The sequence below is a fragment of the Thunnus albacares genome, chromosome 4, assembly GCF_914725855.1.
Source record: "Thunnus albacares chromosome 4, fThuAlb1.1, whole genome shotgun sequence".
NCBI lineage: Eukaryota > Metazoa > Chordata > Actinopteri > Scombriformes > Scombridae > Thunnus > Thunnus albacares.
Genome location: NC_058109.1, coordinates 3,920,668 through 3,942,782, shown reverse-complemented (window position 1 = coordinate 3,942,782; position 22,115 = coordinate 3,920,668). Strand labels below are relative to the sequence as shown.

General features: G+C 35.3%; 1 protein-coding gene across 1 annotated transcript in view; it reads left to right on the top strand.

Annotated features, from left to right (window-relative positions):
- LOC122981168 (hemicentin-1-like) overlaps positions 1–22,115 on the top strand; it is a 738,767-nt gene that overhangs the window by 113,812 nt on the left and 602,840 nt on the right. The window contains exon 3 of the mRNA XM_044349769.1: positions 18,577–18,912. Coding sequence (XP_044205704.1) covers positions 18,577–18,912 — 336 coding nt within the window. The remainder of the gene's footprint in view (positions 1–18,576; positions 18,913–22,115) is intronic.

Genomic DNA, 22,115 nt, shown 5'->3' with positions numbered 1-22,115 from the left:
ACAGGTGCATCTCCAAAGCCATACACCAAAGTACTTAATGTCACAGAGTTCGGGGCACTGCTGCAGTGTGAGGTACCAGGTGCTTTTCCAGAGCCTCTGGTAGAGTGGCAGGACAGTGATAGAAAAGTTCTCTCTGCTGAGAAGCCTCAGGTCTCAAAAAGAGGAGACCGCTTCTACGTTACCCTCCTGGCTACTGTGACTAGGACCAAAACCAACCACTTCTACTGTGTAGCCAAGCAGGAGGAAATCTCCCATATCATTGAAGATGACGTCTATGTGCATGGTAAGACTCCTCTTTGCGCTGTTTTAATCCACAAATAATTTTAGGTTTTTTTGTATTGTTAGTTTCCATATATTTTAGGAGTATACACACCTTTTAAATAATTATCTTTTTACTGTGACCAATGAGCTGTACATGATATGGAGCCTCTGTCTGAGTGTTAGATTATAATTTTGTAAACGGTCGAATTGAAAAGACCCACACCACTCACTGCAGAGCTGTAATTTTATACCATGAAGGCACATAAAGACTTTGGAGTTACAGTGTTAACTGGAAAATGTGGGTTTAAAAATGCTGAACATTATTTTAATCCGTTGCACAGCAGTGAGGGTCGTAGATGACAAACATGTTTATGATCATGTGACTTCCTGACGCTTCATTCACTGCTTGTGGAACAGCTGGATGTTGGTTCATTACAAGCTGAACTAACTTCAAATCCAGCATTACGTTGTGATTATTAAAGTGAAGATTAATATGAAAACAACAGGGAACCTTTCTACATTCTGACTTTTACATCTGAGTAGAATCATCCTCCTCTGTCTGGACCTGAAACCAGGAGTTCACAAATGTTCACTTCTCACATTCACCAACATTTGACTTGTGGTTTGTTTTAATGTTACACTGCACAGCTCACTAAAGCATGTAGGTTAATTCACTTTATGATGTTATAAACACAAGACTGTAACACAGAGGAAACTAAATGACATTATAATGTGATTATTCACCAGTGATTTACAGTCAGGTGTTTGTATATTTGTCTGTCTGGCAGCTTCCTCACAGCAGAATTAATGTGTAAATAATCTTCTGCTGGTAATAACACAACAACTCTCTCCTCTCAGCACAGTAATCACATGGTAGGTTTATTAATGAATGAGCAGCACTTTATAGATTTTAGATATTTAAAACTTCAAAATAAATGATCATAATCTCCTCAAACATTTTCCAAAATTAAAGTAAATTCCAGTGTGATAGTTCATAGGATTTCTTTGCTAAAATGGAAAAATTGCACATAAAAACTGTAATGAAATATGAAACACTGAGTTTTATCAGTGTCAAGTTATCAGCTTTTACAATATTATTGAAAAGAAAAGTTTGGACACCACTTAAAGTTTTGCACAAATTTATATTACGTTCTGAGATCTTTACAATATTTTCTGTCTCACTAAACTAATAAGAAACTTTGTATTTTTAACTCAATGCTTCCAGTTCTTCATACAGACTTTGTCAAAATGTTAAAGCTTCAGACATTAAACTGTTTAACAGGCTGATTCATCCTCCTCATGACCAGTTAACTGATCTTCATGTGTAAAATCAGTCGAGTGTTTATAAGTAATAATATAAAACATGATGGACTTTAAAAAGTTTTGTTAGTTATTCCAAACTATAATATTTAACAACAGATCTTTTCACCTCTTCTTCTCTGCTGTGCAGACTGAAGATCAGCTGTAACTATGAACTTCCTTTTTTCTTCAGTCTGTATTTATACATATATGTGTAATTATTAAGTGAAGATTTATGCATCACTGTATTGAAATGAGTTACACCACATAAACTAGTTCCATACAGTAGAGCTTGTTGTTAGAAATATTAACACCCACTAAATACCAGCTGTAAGTGTTGTGTATCTGACTGAACCAACCAACAGAAAACACAATATATGACCTGCTTAGAGTGAGTAGATAACAGGTCATTATTAGACCTGACACTGGTTAAACTGGAGTTATAGTGGGTGAACTCCACTTGTTAAACTATGATGAGCAATAACATGAATCACTCAACATCACAGATTTTAACTCACTGACTAAAAATGATGGAAATTAATGTGATTCACTTAAAGTTAAACTACATTTAAAAAAGATACGACAATAATAACATTAAATTAAATGACTCAGTTATTTATGTTATATAGTATCATCTGCAGCTCAAAGTGATTAACAACAAAATAAATTAATGCACCAAGTGCTTCACATGAAAAGAACATAAAAACATGTAAAAAACATTAATGTAACATAAAATGGAAAATAAAACCTACTTGATAACATTAATAAAAATAAGATCAAATAAAGTGAAAGTACAATACATAGAATGTGTACTTCAGTGGTGATAATTTGAGACTTAATAAGTGAAAACATGTGAACACAATCTGTAAATCAGCACCTCGGTCTCTGAAGCTTTAAGCAAACAGAACCTCCCTTTTCCCAACAGACACAGACTCACCAGCGGTCTTGATTATCAGAAATAAAACCTCTTTCAGTTGATCCCAGAACGTCTTCCTACAGGTTGAACCTCACTGTGGCTCTTATCTGTGTCGGCTGCAACCCAAAGCTGCTCCAGAAAGAAACCTCCCTTAGTGGTGCTGTGAGGATTAAAAAACACACCATACAAAGTCATATTCAGTCTCCGTCTGTTTGTGTGTTGTGTTGAACATGTCATTTACATCCTCTGCTCCAACTGAAATACACGTCATAGAGAAGTCAGAGACTGTGATGATCAGCTTCTTCTCTCTTCTGTTTAAAGTTATTTCATGTAGCAGAGTGCAGTCATGTGAATGTGAAGGCAGGATGTTTGTGAAATCTGAGACTGTGGTTTATTTTTTCCTCCAATCAGTTCTGATAAATAAACCTGCTAACAAAGTGTTACCTGTCTGTCATGTTGATATCTCACAAGAATAATTATGTTTTCCTTTTTCCTTTTGGGTGGCATCTTAAAAGACACAACAGCTGAAAACTCTGGTGAGTCCTGATTTTAATGACTGATCTCTACATCTGCATGTATGTGCTGTAAAATATTTACATCAGTAAACCTCAGTGTGTTAAACTGACTGGATCATTCTACTTTGTGTAAGGTCAGACTAATATTCATCACTTACAAGTGACATATACCTACATGTTTTTATCTTTGTTCAGAGGTAAAGTGGTACATAGTTCCACAGGGTTATAAAAGGTTATTGTTACTATTTTATAACACAAGTGCCTACAAATGGTATTTAATGTGCATATGACAGGATGATTTGTCTGTGCAATAACCAATAATACTTTAATAACTTATCTAAACTGGTATCAATCCAGTATATACTGGATCAGTGTGTCTCTTGATACTTTGACACAGATAAATGCATCAATCTAAACTGTCCATCACAATGAAAACCAACTTATATAAACTCAATCACTTTATTAAGTTCACCTCACTAAAACTAATGAAGTCTGATGAGTTTTGTAATGAATTCCACTTTCATGAAGGTTTTAATATTCAGGTTTTTGTTGTAACTGTTTTAAGAAAGATGTTGATTCAATGCAGGCTGTGTTTTATAATATTGTTTATAATATTTAATCTACCGTCACTCGCATAAAATGCTGCTCTTATATAAATAAAAACACTCCAGTGAAATGTTTCATCAGCGTCTGTTGGTTGCAAAATAAGAATTACAATAAATTTGATGGTCAATTTTCCGTTCAGCAGCACGATCAAATATTTCTCTCTGACACAATGAAGAGCTGATAATATAAGAGGTTTATGTACCTTTGACAAACATGTTTAATATTTGATAACAAATATTTATATGTAGCATCATCTGATATTTCACTTTCACTAAAACTATTCTAAACTAAAACATTCCTTCATAATAATAATAATAATAATAATAATAATAATAATAATAATAATAAAATCATGTAATATCTGTTGAACCTTTACAAAGAATCAGCAGTTTAGTTTATCATCAGTTTATCATTTGGCTGCTTGAATCTTATTTTCATAAGTTGTGTTACAGATCGTGATGCTGCAATAACTTCCATGTTTACATTGTTGATGGTTGATTCTGATTGGACGCTGCAACAGATGTTTAGGAACTTTGACCATGTTTAACATCCAACATGATAACAGTATATAAATAACAGAAAACCACAAAGAGCAAAATATGTTTCCTTGAACTAGAAACTGAAGTCAAACTAAAAACTAGAAGCAAACTCTAAATATATCCAATGATAGATCCTGGTAATAATATGATACCATGAAGACACATATAGGCTTTGGAACTGCAGTGATTATTGTAAAATGTCAACTTGAAATGAATAAATATTCTCTTCAGTCATTGTGCTGCAGTGAGAATACTAGACATGACAAACATGTTTGTAGAAATGTAGCTTCAAAACACTTTGTTCATTCATTACAACTGACTGTTGGTTGATTACAAGCAGAACTTATTTATTATCATGTTTCTAATTCAACCAATAATAGATGTTGTGTAAGCATGAGGCTGCAGCAGAGAACCACAAAATGCTGCTGTGAGGTTTTTGTTGGTTAAAAAGAGAATTTTATGGGTCTGTATTATTAGCAAATGTGTGTGGAGAGTAAAACTGTATCTCAGTAAACATGTGAACTAAAATATGTGAATGTGACCAGAAATCTAAATATTTATCAGATATGAACATGTGAAAAAGAATCTGAAAGTATTTAGTCATAAACTGAATGTAAATGACTTTTTCTTCATGAGTTAAAGTGTATTTAGCTTCAACAGACTCCTGCTGCATAATACCAGACTGTATCACTCTGCTGTCATTGTGCTTCAGTAGCTGTAGAGTCGACTCACCACCAGGCAGAAGCATCTGTTGATTTAAATCTTGACATTACTGGACAGTAGTTGTTGCAGTTTAGCTGCAGCAGTGTAAGTCTATGTTAGCTAGCTAGTGCTACTTAATGTCTCAATGAAACATAAACCTCTAAGCTGCATGTTCAGCTGGTTGGATAATATCTTGTTTTACCAAAGTTTATCAATACTAGTGATGACAACAACTATCATAAAGTGAAGATGTTAATCCAGAGTCCATCATAGACTTGTACTTGTGATCCTCGGCTCAGGATGTAGAAAACCTGGACTATGGACAGATTTCCACACACATGTGCAGATCTCAGGTACGGCAGGAGTGTAGCAAAAGTCACCTGTAAAAAGCCTAAAGTGGAGCGACAGGACAGTGATTGAAACATCCTTCCTACTGAGGATCAACACGTCTCAGAAACAGGAGGATGCTACAACAACATGACCCTCCTCACTACTGGGACCAAAACCAACCTCTGAGCTGTGTAGCCGAGCAGGAGGAAACTGCTCATAAGATTGATGCTAATATCACTGTGTCTGCTGAGAGTCATCTCACTGCTGCTTTAATCTGTCAATCATTTTAGATTTTAGGAGCATGCACACCTTTAGTTGTTCTCTTTGTGTAGGTTATGATGTCTGTACATGATTTACAGTTACATTCTGAGTCTTACATTAACTTCTTTTTATCTGTTTCAGAGTTTCCCACTGGACTGGTTGTTGGATTAGTTCTCGTTGCTCTTTTTGTTGGTGTTCTGCTTGGAGCAGGGTGTTGCATCTTACAAAAACGTAATTAAGGTAAGTTCAAATAATATATTATATAAACACATATAATGAGCAGAAAACACTATAAATTCTTTATATCTGTCACATTTGTAGAGTTTTAACATTCGTTTTTTTCTTCTGTTGGCACCCATAAAAAAAATCCACCAGGTCTACATTAATCTGTTATTGGTTAAATTAAAGATAAATATAGAAAATTTCCAGTCGGTCATTTACACAGAATTTTGAATATCATTCAGTCCAATCCATGCTTTCTGATTGAATCAGTGCAAATATTTTAAATGGAGGGCTTGAATTTTACTTTTCAAGACATTTAATCATCTAAGTAAGTAATATTTTATTTTATTTTTATTATAACACAATAAGGGGAACACACATACAATAACAAACAGTAACACATTATAACAAGATAATTATGTCTTACATGTGTTTTAATTCAAATATATCAGTTAGATGGACTCAATACAGTTCATGTGAATATTAACTGGAGAACTTGTGTTTCCAAAGTTGGGATTTTCTTAAATATAATTGTGTTTTCTCTCCTGCAGACAGAAGTGCTGCAGTTTAAGAAACCAGTCCACATAATCAACTGGAGGTTTTCCAGCTTGAAACCTGCCTTGAAGCTGGCTGCTGAAGTGTGTTTGTGTTGTTGTATCTTGATTTTTGTGAGGATCAGTTTGAGTTTTAGACCAAAGAGTGAAGACATTTTTGGAGCAGTTTGGGCATTTTGTCCAGTTCTCATTTATCCAAAGGATGTTTTTTAAGTTGAGGTCTGGTTTTAGGTTTAAAGATAGAAATAGACGACTGTATAAACCTGTTAACTGAAAGATTAAACTTCCTGTCTGACTGCAGCAGGACCAGGAGGAGGCAGTGTAGCAACAACATGACATCAAATATAAAAGACTAAAATGCCTCAAACAGAGAACAGAACAGTTTCTGCTACTGACCTTAAACTTGTTTTTTTCATAACCACAATCCCAAACATTTAACCTCATTAAGTCAAACTATAGTAACCTCACAAACATTTTGTTGGAATAATTGAGAGAAAGCAAACACTGGTATGAAAGGTTACACTTGAAAAAGTCCAAAACTAACCTTTGAATGTTCAAAAATGTCATAGAATTTAATTTGGACATTTTCAGAATTTCACTGTTCTGTCTGGTTTGTTTTGATAAAAATTGCTGTAAATATGCTGAGTTAACCAAAAGTCTGATTTTCATCCACAGTCCCTCAACAGGTGTTACATAGTTCATCTAAAATAGTGCATTCAAATATATAAAACACATAATAAAATAGAACAAACATATGAAGAGCAATTTTTTTAAAGACTGGAGTTAACAGGCTGATGGCAGCAGAGATTATTGACCTTTTAATGCTGACAGAACTGATTGTCATTGAACCTTCCTTTAATTAGAATTATATTAACTGTATGTGTTTAATACTCTGATGGAAAACTAATACAGTCTAATACAACAGGCCTGCAGTAAATCCTGCCTTCATCAAGGTTCTAATGTTCAGTTTTTGTTGAACCTGTATGACAGAGGTGTCGACTCAACTTGAGTTATTTTGGAGGCTTTAGTTTGTGGTGCTGTTGAATTGTATTGGGTTTTATACTGAGAGGTGTTTTCAACTCATTGAGTCAACAGTGTCACAAACTACAGCCTCCAAAATGAACATTAAGTTAAATTAACACCTTTTAGAAAACAAAGTTAGCAAAAGTTGAACATTAAACCTTCTATAAAGTTATGAGATTACAGCAGGTTGTTGTATTAAACTGCATCACTTTTAGCTTGTGTACCTAATAAACTGCAACAGAGAGTAGTTCCACTCTTGTGCTTTGAGAAAAACTCAGACTAAGAGCAGACTCAGTCATTTTCTCTCTGATTCTTTGCTCTGTTGTGTTTTTATTGTTTTATTTTAGTATTTTGATGGTTTTATTATCACCTCATTATGCATTTCAGTTCTATTCTGGCTCTGTTGTCCATGTACAATAGATTGATCTCATTTATAAAATGGTTTAATGACAAGCTGAAGTACAACTATAAAACCATCCACTGGACTGTTGTTGAGAACATTATAGTTCATAGATAAATGACATGAACCTGCATAGAAACACAATCAAACTACCTGAGACAGTTTGTGATTAGTCACTTTGGATTTAAGACTTAAACAGAATGAAAAATAAAAAATGTGATAATGAGGAAGCAAAGCAGGATAATCAAACAATCACTGAAAATAAAAATCAACACACAACAGAATTCAAGTGAACTGAGTTAAAAAGGGACCAAACTCTGTCCAGTCCCTGCTGCTCCTGTCCTCAGCCTGCAGCCTGCATGGTAGCTCACTGCCATCAATGTGTTTATGAGTGTTAATGGATGAATGAGAGAAAAATTATAAATTGTGTTGGATAAAAGTACTATATAGATGCAGTCCATTTAGCAAATATTATCATACTGCTCTAAAGATCCTCACTGACTTGGGCATTAAGAAAAATATAAGACTTCACCGCACCTGCTGTTGTGCTTTGAATGTGAATATTTTGCAGCTAAACTGAAATAAATGTGTTGTTTTTTTTTTAAACAAGCATGTGTTATTTCTTTGTATTTTTAATTTTCTCAGCCAGAATCAGTCAGTTACAGTTTCATACTGAACTATAAACTGTTGACTGATCTTTGAATTGTTCTGAAAGTTCATGTATGTTCATGTTTACTGATGATGCACTTGCAGGTTATCGTGTAATTTCAGGCAGTTCTTCATCATTTTTGTTCAAACATTTGAATAAAACATGAAAAATGTCAAACTGTATGTTGTGACTGATTTGGATGTTTCTGTCTGTTCAAACTTTGATAAGAGAAACAAAAGTGATGATACTGTATTGGCTGGATTTTAAGATGATCATCATACAACATCTGTTTCTCATGAAGACTTCTGAGTGAACTATGTAGCAGATCCACTGTGTTTAAAACTGCTTCTAACAAACAGACAGTTAACCAGCCTGATAAAAGGTGAATATAGCTCTAAGTTTATTGCGCTAATAGATTTAACTTTTCAGGGAAGGATTCTTGAAAGTGTTTTTGTTTTTTTAATTAATTTCTTACATGGTGATATTAGTGGCAGATCAACAAAGATCCTCGGTTGGATTCAAACTGGTGACGTTTGTGGTTCATGTTTGACATCTTAAACCATAAAGGTGCCCAACTTCTAAACTCTTATTTCATGTCGCTCAGTATAATGAAACTTTTTAGACTCAGTGACATGATAATATGTAAATAAAAAGTACAGTATACACACTGTTGCCTGTCAGGGAGAAAATATCCAAAAGTACAAAGTACATTATTTCAGTCAGATTACACAGCCAGAGATTAAATGTCAGTGTGGAGGTAAAGTATTGCTCAGGAGGAGATTCTGACAAACTCTCTACAGTTTTTGTCTTGATTTCACAGCTCACAAATTAGTGGAAATTATGCTTTTATTAGGAAGGATTTGCGGCGGAAGCGTTGCTGCCGCTGCTGATGGAAAGCAGGCGGGTCTGATGGAAACTAGGGCTGAATCTAAATGTCCAGACTTCACCGCACTTGCAGACTCATGGACTTTGTGGGCGGGTTCTTGGGAAGTCTGCGAGTACTGAGGGTCCAAACCCACAATTCATCAAGTCCACAAGAAACCTCAAGCTGACTTCCTGCAGACTTCCATAGAGTCTGCTCAGGGTACAGACTTCACTAGACTTCACACGGAAAATTACCCATAATCCTGCAGCAATAGGCTATAAAGTGACGATGTAAAGAATCCAACTAGTTATTACTAATAAACAATAATAAATAAATATAATAATATTAACAGTGATGATAGGATGTAAAATATTTACTTTTGATGACGTTGTTCACTTTTGTTGTGTAGTGAGGTATAATGTACACACATAATCTGTTGAAGTAGATGCAAAGGTTGTTTTTTGTCCGTCAGTTGAGGCTTTAATGTGAATATAATATCAGTGTTTAGCAGCTCATGTAAAGGGAAAAATCTCACTGATCATTCTGACCAGATGTGTTGAGTGTAAAGAAGCAGACCTGCACATATCAGAACCATTAAGAGTTGTTCAGAAAACCACTTTGAAATGAGTTACAGGGTCAAGAATTTCAATTTATCTCCATGGAAACAGTTTGTATCCCCTTGCGGCCCTCGCAGACATGACGTGATTGCGTTGCCTCTGAATCAAGTAGATTCAAGTTATTCCAGTAAATGAAGCAATTGTTGCAACACACCACTGATTAGATAACTTCAGATTCTTTTGTTCCCCCTCCTCTCTGTGCTCAGCAGCTCTCAGGTTTCAAATTCAAAGGGCTTAAGTTAATTTGTGGACATGATGCTGTTATTGGTACCACTTTCTGATAAGGCATCCTTTATAAAGGGTTCATAAGCATTAATAAAAGGCTTAATTGATGGTTCATAAATACTACTACCATTTATTAATGACTTTTAAGAGCTGATCACTTATCAGAAAGTGTGAAACATTTACAGTTATAAATGGTTATAAGCCATTAATTATAAGGTTTGTGTTTCACATGTTCCAAGTCATCATGTCTGAAGTTATATTATAGTCATTAATGAAAAAATTAAATTCTACAGTTATAAATGTTCATCTGGATGACCTGCAGCCTTTCCAGAAGGTAAGTGGTTGAACATCGGAGGTGTCGTCCTGAAGAATTAAATAAAGCAAAAGTTATGGATGTATAGAAAGGAGAGATTTTTCACAACCTGGCAACCCAAAATTATGTTTGTTAATAGCTTATGAATTATTTATAAAGCATTGGTAAATTATTTATTAATTAAGTCATTAAGCCTTATAGGGTGTCTTATCAGAAAGTGGTATCCTGTTTTTTAGGAGAAATCACCTGAAAAGGATTGTTTCCACTGCTGAAGTGCAGGTCAGGAGGAACAGCTTACAGATATTTGTGCAATAACAGGAAAAGAACAAGTCTACAGTTGGATTTCAGGACCTTTACTTCTTTTTCTTTTACTAGGCTGTTATTCACAGGTAGTTTCTAAACAACGAAACTGTGACAAAGTGAACTTTTGGCTCCAAAATGTGCCATTTGGCTGTCAGATCGTTTTCATTCTTGGTTAAATTGAGTTAATTTGTCGAAATGATGCTGTTATGTTGAAGAAAACACACTGAGAAGGTTTTGTTTCTCACGGGTCATAACGAGTACAGATTTCTGCAATCAGTAAAAGAGGAACGGTTGGTTTTGAGGACCTGTTGCTTTATTTCTTACACAACTACAAATAAAATGTTATTGTGAAGATAAAACACTGATCAGGTCACAGTAGTTCATATACAGCAGGGGTCGGCAATCAAGTTCAACCAAGGGCCAGATTTTTTCAGCACGGTTTTTTGGGGGCTGACGTTGTACAGGCACAGTGAAAACACATGTTTTTACATGTTGTTGTATAAAACAGTTTTAGGATGGTATCTGAGGGCGGATGTCATAATATTCATTAGTAATCCACACACAATAAACAGTGGCATGCTTCATTCATGGTTGAAGCTGAAGTACTGTTATTAACACAGATCTGCTCTGGTCAGAAAGGACACATTATGTGATGTACTTGTATCAGTGTATAAGAGGTTACAAGTTCATATTTATTGGGATTCAGGTGAACCTTGTTTATATATTGTTATCTTCTGTAGATTTATGATGAGTCCTGTAAAATATTTGATGCAATCTATAAAAGGAAAAACTTCAGCTTTCGTTAAGGGCCCAAATATTTCTGTTGAAGGGTCAGATTTGTTTGCCCACCACTGATATACAGTATGTGGAGATGACGCTTTTATTGTGAAAGGCCTGCTCCGGATGTGCAGCTGGTGTTGAATCCGAGAAACGAAAGTGTTTGTGGATGAAGCAGTGACGCTGTCAGGAGTGGCTAAAGCTTCGTTATATAGAGATGTCAAAGTGATGCTTCATCTCCAGGTGACAAAGACAACTATGGAGCTTCTTCCTCTCGTGTGTGTTTCTCTCCTGACTTGGTCTGGAACAACGTTTGCTGATGAAAACGGTAAGAAAACGAATCACTTCCACTGATAATCAGACTGAATTATGTTTATTAATTGTATTTTATTTAAAATGTGTAAATACATTCAGGAGTCTGGAGCCATACAGAATAAAAATGACTGCATAGTTTAGTGGGTAGATGACGTCATCACCTGCAACTGTGACATCAGTAAGTATCTGATCTTAATAATCAGTATATTAATATGTATCCTAATAATGATCACAGATCAGTGTTAAAACATCACAACTCAGGTGATGTGATGTGATTACAGCGTCCCTCTGATTCATTACAGTCATATAATAAACCTGCTCAGAGTTTAGATGTTTATCATAATTTAGGAGCTCTTATAAGAGGGGGTTAATAACTTTAGATCTGACGTCATGACTGCCGCAGATGTAGGCGGATGTGCAGCGTGTCCGATTATCGATCGATCATCAATATAGTCGGCGATGAAATTTCTGTTAATCAACTAATTGGTTAATTGTTGCAGCTCTATTCAAATCATTATCAACATTTTTCTCTTTTTCTTTATTTCATTTTATTTTTTCATAAAGAGACAAACGCACAACAAAAACAGAAAAAAAATACATTTAATCTTCTCTGTTAGCTTGCTGAGAAGTTTTCATCAACTTGAAATGGCAGCAGGTGTTCAGGTGTTACAAGTGACTCAGGCAGGTGGGAGGTACTTAATGTAGCTTGTAGTTTATTGATTATTTTGACAAAAAGAAATGTGAAAATCCCACCAATATATCATATTTGGTTTAGTGTTGCTCCTAAACCAAAACATGTTAAGATATTTTTGTGACCAAGTTTAAATAAGTTTCACTTTATTTACTTCCCCTCTTCTCCTCTCTCTGTCTTGTGCTCTCTCATTTTTTCAGGTAGAAATACCTGTTTGTGTGATTCTACTTATCAGGATGTGGAGACAGAGATTGTCTGATAAACCTGATCAGTGTTTTGATGCTCATCATAATGTGGAAGCTGTTATGATATTAATAATAATAGATTTTTTGGACATTTGAGGGCAGTGAAGCAAGCTGAAAACTCATATTTTCACCTTCTTACAAAGATGTTGATAAACAGCTGCCTATTTACACATCCAGCAGACATGCAGCAACATTAGGGTCATGATAGTAATCCTACCAGGTAAGATTGTTAGACCTGTTTAGTGCACCTCCTGCTCCACCTTCTGAAGACAGCACTGTAATAAACTAATAATTGAACTAGTCTTCCTACAGCTACTATAAAATGTATTCATCCTCTTTAGAAGTTTTCATGTTTTATTTTGTTATCTATTTGTGTTGTTTTTTTATGATGACAGAACAACAAGGATTCATTCTCTGGACACCATATATATATATTTTTTTCTCACAACATTTCAAGGCAATCCATCCAATAGTTGTGGAGATATTTCAGTCTGGACCAAAGTTATGGGGGTGGCTGACATTTGTAGAGCCTCAAAGCTAAAAACCAACATAAATCATCATTTATTGGTCAATTTACCTTAAAGATCCCCTCCACACTTGTTTTAAGACACATACAAATATTATGCTTTGAACAATAATCTGTCTTATATTTTTTCCACCAAAACATTTAAATTACCTCATTAAAAAAGTCTTACAATTACATCTACTCCCCCTCCTTCATTAAAAAAAAACCTAAATCTATGAATATGTAAAGTATTTTTCACTTTAAAAGTTTAATTACTGGACACAAGATGTCTCCTCCTTCACTGTAAAGTCCATTCTCAGTGTTTGTGCACTGGAGGCTTCATGTTTTCACATCATACTTGTGAAAGTTTGATACTGGACCATGATTGGCACCAAACTAGTTATGATGTCACAAAATCATCTTGTACATACACGTGTTAAACTGAGATTTAACTTGAGCTCAGAGAAACTTTCCTCCTTCAGCAGATGAAAGTGAAAACAAACTCTGCATATAATGTTCATCATTCTGCACAGTGAAACTCAAACATTGAAAAAGAGTAACAAGGAAGTGGATTAGCATTAATACTGACTCCTGATTAGTTAGTTTCAAGTGATATGGTTTTATCAAAGAATATTTCCACAATACCCGACATGTGTAAATAAAAAACTAACATCACATGAACAGAAGAAGCACCAAAGAGTCAAAATTCATTGTATTCCTTTTAATGCACACAGAAATGTATGGAAGTAATATTGTTGCCAAAGTTGATCTGAGGCTGCATGTGAATAGATGCTGTTTGGAAAAGTAGAGGTGACACATTCATGTATGTCAGTTATTTTACTACTGTACTGTATGTGAGATTCGTGGTCAGAGGATGAACACTGGTCCCATTTAATACACTCATCCTGTCCTCCCCACAGAAATGCAGGTTTACTTCCTTTCTTCGTTAAGTTTTATGGACAAGGGATCTGTAGTTACCTGACTCTCCCCCCTTCACTCAGACTTCACCCACTGCAGGAGACAGACGGGCGGATGGTTGTGTCTTGTGGTTTTTGCAGAGCAGCTTTCATATGTGCAGACTTGCAGAGTAGCAGCAAGTTTAAATCTTTATTCACCAATTATATCAAAATATTATTATTTGTTCAGTTTTGGTGTTAAATTGAAGTTTCTACATCAGCTTACAGAAAACTGTGTGCTTGATTAGTTCATGTTATAGGCCACTTAGAAAGCATCGCTTCAGGTTTGTTTACTTCTCTTTATACACAGATATTACATCACACACATCCTCTACTGCCAATGAAAGGCTTGTATTCAGGAAGCAAAGTGGCCTTTAGTCAGACAATCCCACAAATATACCTGCAACAATCATTTCTGTTGAGCAAGAAACTGACTTTTCTGGCATATTGCACATTGCTGTGTTCGAGTGGATCAGTTTAATATTTAATTTGAACTTACTGCATCATACAGCACGTGTCTATTTCTCCATTTGGTCGTGGATTTGATGGCTGGATGTGAGAGAGCTGATAGATAAGACTGCACCTGATTAAACATGTAACCTAGACTTGCTAATAATATCATCCTATAGGGAAAAAACAACACATATTTTTCACATTTAAAAAAGGGTGTTTGAATAAACTAGATAAGGCTTTTATTAGCTGAAATCAAATGTTTATCTATGTGGGAGGTATGTGCTATAATTGACAAAGACATTGTTATAATCTGTTTTTTTTTGTATGTAGTCTATGAGCCATTCAGCCTATTTCCATAAATTCTGCATTTGGTTAAAAATGTTAATTAGTTGGATAATTTTGCCTTTTCAGCAGGCCACTGGTTTGAAATACTTAATACAGGAAGTGGCTTCTCTGAGTGTTGAGCACTGCAGTTTTTCCCCATATTTGTAATTCATCATCATAGTTTTATGTAAACAATGCTTAGTGCTCTGTGTTAATATGAATATTCCCTGATTTCTGTAATAATCTGTTTTGAGAAATGTCCATGTAAATTGGAAGTTAAACGGATAAGTACTAAAATAAATTCCTACTTAATAAACATATTAAAAGTGGACTAGTGACAGAAAAGTGGACTAACTAGTGGAACCAGTTATACAGTGACGGTGGTTGGACAGTTGAACGGGCCACATTAATCAGATAAACATGCCTATCAAGCCAGTTGGACCAGCCACTGTAGTTTGGTGTGAGCAGATACAATGTAGATATAAAGTTGCGTCATGCTGCAGAGTATCTGCTCTTTGCTGATAGGATGCAAGGGCGCTTTAAAAGTGCACTCAGTAAGAGAAAGAAGTTTTCTGATGTAACTATTTGTGAGACTAGTGGAGCTAGATAAGTAGGGGTGACAGCTGGACTACAGAGCAGGCCTTGGCATTATGATGATTGTGCCTATCAAGCCAGTGGGGCCTGTGATGTTCACAGTAAAACTACGCCACCTGGAGGAGGTAAATATATACAGTCAGTCAGCAAGACAGATATAACTGTGCTGGACTAATATTTGCTGGACTGCCCCTAAAATCAATCAATCGCCTACAACTTGTACAGAATGCTGCAGGGTTCTAAAGGCCGTGACACACCAAACCAACATCAAAGAACTAGTGCCAGCGGTGTGGGACACACAGCAAAAACTAGGGCCACAGACGCTAGGCCCGACATTGGCCGATGGCCAACCAGAAAATATGATCAATACTGCTTGTTTTTAAATCTTTTTTAAACCTTGCCCCATCTTGAGTCAGAGGGTAGAAGGCCATTTGCTTTTAGGGCTCCTCAATATGGAATAACCTTCCTCTGGAAATCAGACAAGCTACCTCAGTGTCCCCTTTTAAAAGACTTTAAAACTCATTTTTATTTAATTGCATTTAATTAGAGCTTTTTTTGTTTGCTTTTGCTCACTTACTTATTCTTAACATTTTTTCATGGTCTGTTACCTTTGTTTCCATTTCTTATTGCTTTGTAACTTTTCGATGTTTTATAAATAAAGTTTATTATTATTTTTATACATAATATCTGTGCTAGTATCCTGATGATTAGCACAGATCAATGTTAAATATCAGCCCCATAACACACATGATGTGATGTGATGACAGCATCTCTCTGATTAATTAAGTCCTATAATAGACCTACTCAGAGCTGATGTTAGTTTGGGAGCAGACGTGCAGGGCGGCGTCTACTTCCTGTCGTTATTTCTGATAAACTGCGTATCAAACATGACTGACAGCTGCAACACATCATCTATTGTGTAACTTTGGATGCTGATATTTCTGATGAAATATAAAATCTGAGTGTGTCTGCTGCCTGAGGGTCTCTGGGAGTTTTGTTGAGAGTTTTTTATTGCATTGACCAAAGTAACACAATGAACCAGAACCTCTTTCAAATGTCAAATTCAAAGGGTTAATTGTTGTGATTCAGAGAAAGTATATAAAGTAATGTCTATGATAATATTCAGAACATGTTCATTTCTCTCTGGTTAGTTTCTTCAGTCAGGTTTATTTTAGGGAGCAGCTTGTTTGTGTGTTTAGTGTGGAGACAAATCGTATCTGTAGATCAGAGATGAGAAATGTGTTCGATCAGGAAGCAGATTCAACCTTAATGGTTTTATTCAGAAATCTAATTGCCTGAAGTCAATTTTTACTTATATACAAGTAATCATATTTATATACACATTGTTTTATTTATTAGCGGTTATCAAATAACGACAAAGATTAAAGTTAATCATCATGTTTGATCTTTATTTAAGTAAATGAAACAGAACAAGGACACAGAGTGTCATAGATGTGAAGCAACAAACATTTTTCATATTGAAAATAGTCTGATCAACTTGCTGGAGGAACTGTGGCATGGTTGGGGATCATGCCCACATATTCTGGGACTGCCCAGTGATAGAAACCTTTTGGAAACACATTAAAGAAGAATTGGACACTGTCTTCAGAGTTGATATCCCTCTGGACCCTTTAATTTTCTTACTGGAGAAGATACCAGAAAACTTGCTCTCTAAGGACCAATGCTATATGTTACATATTCTGTTAATCACTGCGAAGAAAATGATTACTGTTAATTGGATGCAGCCATGTGCACCCACAAAAGCTCAATGGATACAGAAGATTAAGCAGATACACACCATGGAAAATATGCTATTTTACAGTTTAAAGTACCACTATTCATAAGAAGATGGGCCCCAGTCATTCTGGGACTGAAATTAGGCTAACACCTTAAATGTAATGTACAATTTTATATCATATACTTTGACCCTGCACAACCAAGAATTGCGGTATAACATTTAATGACAAGGTGACCTTTTTGTTTGTCTGTTTCTTTTTGTTTTGTTTTGTTTTTCTTGCTGTCTCAGTTGGTGTAACTGGTTTTGTTTTTGTTTTTATTTGTCTGTTTGTTTGTAGCCTCCTATGGGAGGGTTAGGTTGTGTATATTTGTATTGAATGTATGTCTGTGTTTGTATTGCCTGCAAGTTCGATAAAGGCAATAAAGTTCTAAAAAAAGAAAATAGTCTGATCCATCCTCTAAATGACACTAAACACTAAATTCTTTTGATCAGCTCAGTTTCTTTCAAATAATGGAATCGACTCTCTAACCTGATGGTAAATACATGTTTAGACTCATTTCTTCCACTTCAAGCTTCCTGATTTCCCTCTTTAATGTTTCTTGTTCTCCAGATGATTTATTTCATGCTTTGTTTCCATAGTTGTTACCAAATGGCTCCACAGTGTTTAGATAGAAAGAAGTTTTGACAGTTTGATGTATTTCAGATGTGACTTCAGGCTTCAGGCAGGTGTTTTCTGTCTGTGTAGTTCAGAGGTTCGTCCTTACTGTCTTTTTACTGAGTTCATAGTGATCATGATGAATTATGGTGAATTAAGTTTGACTTTGTTTAGTTCAGTTTTCCTCTTCGATCTGCAGCGCTCTCTCTGGCTTCTCTTTCTTTCTCTCACTCATTTTTTCAACCAGCTGTAATATTTATTTGTGTGTTGGATGGACAGACAGAGATAGTCTGATAATGTAGTCAGTGATGAAGATCATCATCATTTTGGAAAAACAGTTAAAAGACTTAAATGTTATTATTTATTAATGAGTGTGATGTTCTCCTGAGGTTATGCTGATAAATTAGGACTAGTAAAATGAAATATAAAAGATGAAAACAAATAGAGAAATAATAAATATCACTTATAATAATATATAATAACAGTAATACAGAAATTATTAATATATTTACAGAGTAAAATATTCACAAGTGCAAATATATAATGTTCAGGGCAGAGCAAAGGATTTGTTGAAGACAATGTTCCAGACGACAAGAAACAAGAAAAGTTTCTTGTTACAACATAAGTTGATATGTTGTTATGACAACAAACTTCCATATGTCTGTCTTAACCTGATTATTTTGCATGTAAACATATTGATTAATACATGTTTTTGTCCTCCAGAGCCAAATGTCATCAACATGACTGTGGAAGAAGGAAGTGATGTCATTTTACCCTGTTCACTCAGCAGCAAGGAGAACATTGAGTTTAAGCACTTTGACTGGAAGAAAGATGATCAGAAGGAGGTGTTCCGGTATGATGCAGGCAGACATAGCAATAACGGCCGTTCAGGTCAAGATAAGCAGTTCATAGGACGAGTCTCACATTTTGAAGATGAACTGAAGTCAGGAAACGCCTCCATAATCATCAAACATACGACAGTGGCTGACAGTGGAGACTACACCTGTGAATTTCCACTTCTTCAGCCAAGACAAATATTCTACATTAAGCTTCATGTTGGTGAGTAATTTTATAAAATGTATATTTACTGATGTGACTGGTTTAAGAGTCTCAGATGGACTCAAGTCAAATAGTCAGAAAACACATCTGGCAGGGCCTCGTCCCCACAGCGCTGCAACCATGTATGGAGAGATTCCCTCTTTATCAAACATGATGGATATTTGACACACATTGCAGTTTGTGTCACTGCATCCAATAAATTTTGTAACTTTCTTAAACCTATTAAGTACATCCAGCTTCATGCAGTGATTGTTCAGGTGTGTGGAGGTAAGAAAGAGAAACTTCTCTCTCAAACTCCTGATTTTAACAGCATGGATGTCTTGAAGGGGAGACTGTATGAAAGTGTGAGCTGTTATCACCATTTAAATGATTATCACGTCTCGCCCCTCTCTATAACGCCAGGCTTTACACTCAGTTCAGAGCAGCTATAAACACTTTTACCTTTAGATGACACGTTGTAAGACCTACAGTAGTTCATTTCAAGTGAACTCCAGCCTTAACCCATCTGGGACTGACACAAAGCAGTCGTGTCTGTGAATGTGCGGCCAGTTTAAACCAGGATGTTTGTGAAATCTGAGACTGTGGTTTCTTTTTTTCCTCCAATCAGTTCTGTTCAATAAACAGGCAGCAAAGTTCTGTTTTTCCCAGTATTAGTCTACCTGTCTGCCATGTTGATGATATCATACAAACCTTCTAACATAACTATGTTTTCTTTTTCCTTTTAGGTGGTATCTTAACCTCTTAGGGCTCAATTTAATTTAATGCATTTCAGGCTCTTATCACCTTCCCATTTTAAACTCTATATAATACAAAAACTACAAAAACTGATACATTTCCTTTGAATCATTGTAAAGAAAAAAATGTTAAACTTCAATAGGTTTGTTGCTCTTATTTACAGCTCCAAAAAAGCTGAATTGGTAAAGTATTAAACAGAAAAAATGGGAAGATTTCTTTTTTTCTTTCTTTCACTTAATAATTCAAATAAGTTACACCAGTCATAATAAGGACTACCAGGCTGAAATTTACAGGATATTTCCATCAACATGTCTACAGTATCTGGACCAAGTTTCAGGTTAATAGACAGAAGTGACTCTGAGATATTTCAGAAAGAGCAGTAATGAGCATCTCCAGCAGATGGCTACAGAGTTCTCTAAAACCTCTTTAAAGTTAATAAATAATGATGATAAATATCTTTCATGATGCTGAAAAATCTCCCTAAATGTTAAAGTTGATTATAAAAAGATGTTCTTAATACTTAGATAAAGATTTACATATTTATTATCATTGAATCATGTCTCCTTTCACAGATAAAATAGTTTATCTCTTATGTGGGTGTCTCAGCACCACAGAAAGTCCAACTACATTAACTTCCATATGTGGTTCGGCAGGTAATTTAAGTGACTACAAACTCGGAGCATTTTCACGGTGCAGAGTTTCCATTGGATGAAAGCAGCTGTCAATCAAACACACGAGGAGCTCGCGTACAGATGCGCTTCTCTGATTGGCTGATGGAGTTAAAAGTCTTGAAAGTTCGTCACTTTAGTTCGCAGCAAGATGCGGATTGGTTAGTTTTGTTGCTGGGTGTTTACTGATCTCACTGATACTGAACATCATTGGTCAAATGTTTTATCGAGCCGTTAAATTGACCAAAATGTCGTTGTTTCAGAAGTTTGACGAGCTGCGCTAAAACTAGATGAAGGAAATAATTCACGTTTATTCAGGTTATTTTTACTTTCGCTTGAATTTATACGAGCTGGATTTAATCGGTGGATTTTTGTTGTTTAAAACGAGCCCTCGTTAGTTTATGAATGTCTGTTATTAAGCCTATAAAAGCCTTTTAACTGCGGTGAGACAGGTTAGCAGGTAAATTACTAACTGCTAACTGCCGTAAAGTGTGACGCTGCTGTTTTTACATCGTAAATCTTAAATTGAGACGCTACATCGGTTGAAAAAAACGAACATTTAGGCTTTCAAAAGAGATATAATATGTGTGTAGTGACATATTCAGTCAATATGAAAATATGTAGTATAATTATTTATTATGTTTACATGTAAATCTCGGGTCGCATGCAACCTCTGCATCTTAAAAGGTTAAAAGACAGAACAGCTGAAAACATCCCAGGTGAGTCCTGATTATGATGACGTCACTGTCTCTACATCTGACACCTGCTGTAACTTTGACTCCTACAGGCCTCAATCATTCACAAACTAGAAAATCTGTATAACTGTGAAACAGATCAGGGATCATTCTTGTATTTTTACTTGAGTCTAATTTCACATCACTTATGAGTGGAGACATTTCTACACCAATAACAAGTTTTACATAATGACTGTTTATACAAGAATTCAAACTTCTTGACACTATATATGTGTTATATGTGTTTACTGGAAATAGTGTTTGCACTGGTGAGTTTTTGTCTGTGTTACAGTCAGGTGTTTGTATATTTCTAAGTGCTGTCTGGCAGCTTCCTCACAGCAGAATTAATGTGTAAATATTCTTCTCAGCAAATAAAACAACAACCTCTCTCTTTCTGTTTCTCTCAGCACAATAATCACACTGGTAGGTTTATTATTGAACGAGCAGCGATTTATAAAAGTTTGTTTATTCTTCAACTTTTTGCTCAGTTTGTTTTGCCACAAAATCATCTTAAAATTCTCTTATTTGAAATATGTTGTCTGAGATCTCAGCAGTGTTTTCTGTTACACTAAAGTAATAAAGAAAACTGTTCAACTTATTTACTGTTTAGATGTGTCATCAGGAAAAGCTGATCACTGATCTCTGAGGAATCTTAAAGGATTTTAGGATGTAAGATCAATTCAGATTCAGAAATCAAGAGTTTAAGATGAAAAACAAAATAAATGATCATGATCTCCTTAAACATTTTCCAGAATTAAATAAATTACAGTGTGATTGTTTATCAGATTGTTTTTGCTAAAATGGAAGAATTGCAGCTAATCTGAGTGTTAGTCAGTGTCTCAAACCTGTAGCCACAACCTGAATATGAGATCTGAGCATCATGAGACAGTTTTATATTAGTTTAGTGTATTGATCGGGGAAACAGATTTCTGAAGCACTGGATCAATATGAAGCAGCTGTGTTGAAAATGGTTCACTGTTCTGAAGCATTTGATTCAGTCAAAATAGCGACTGCAGAGCAACTATTGGTATTGCATCTGTATGGATGGATTCAATCTGAGACTGTG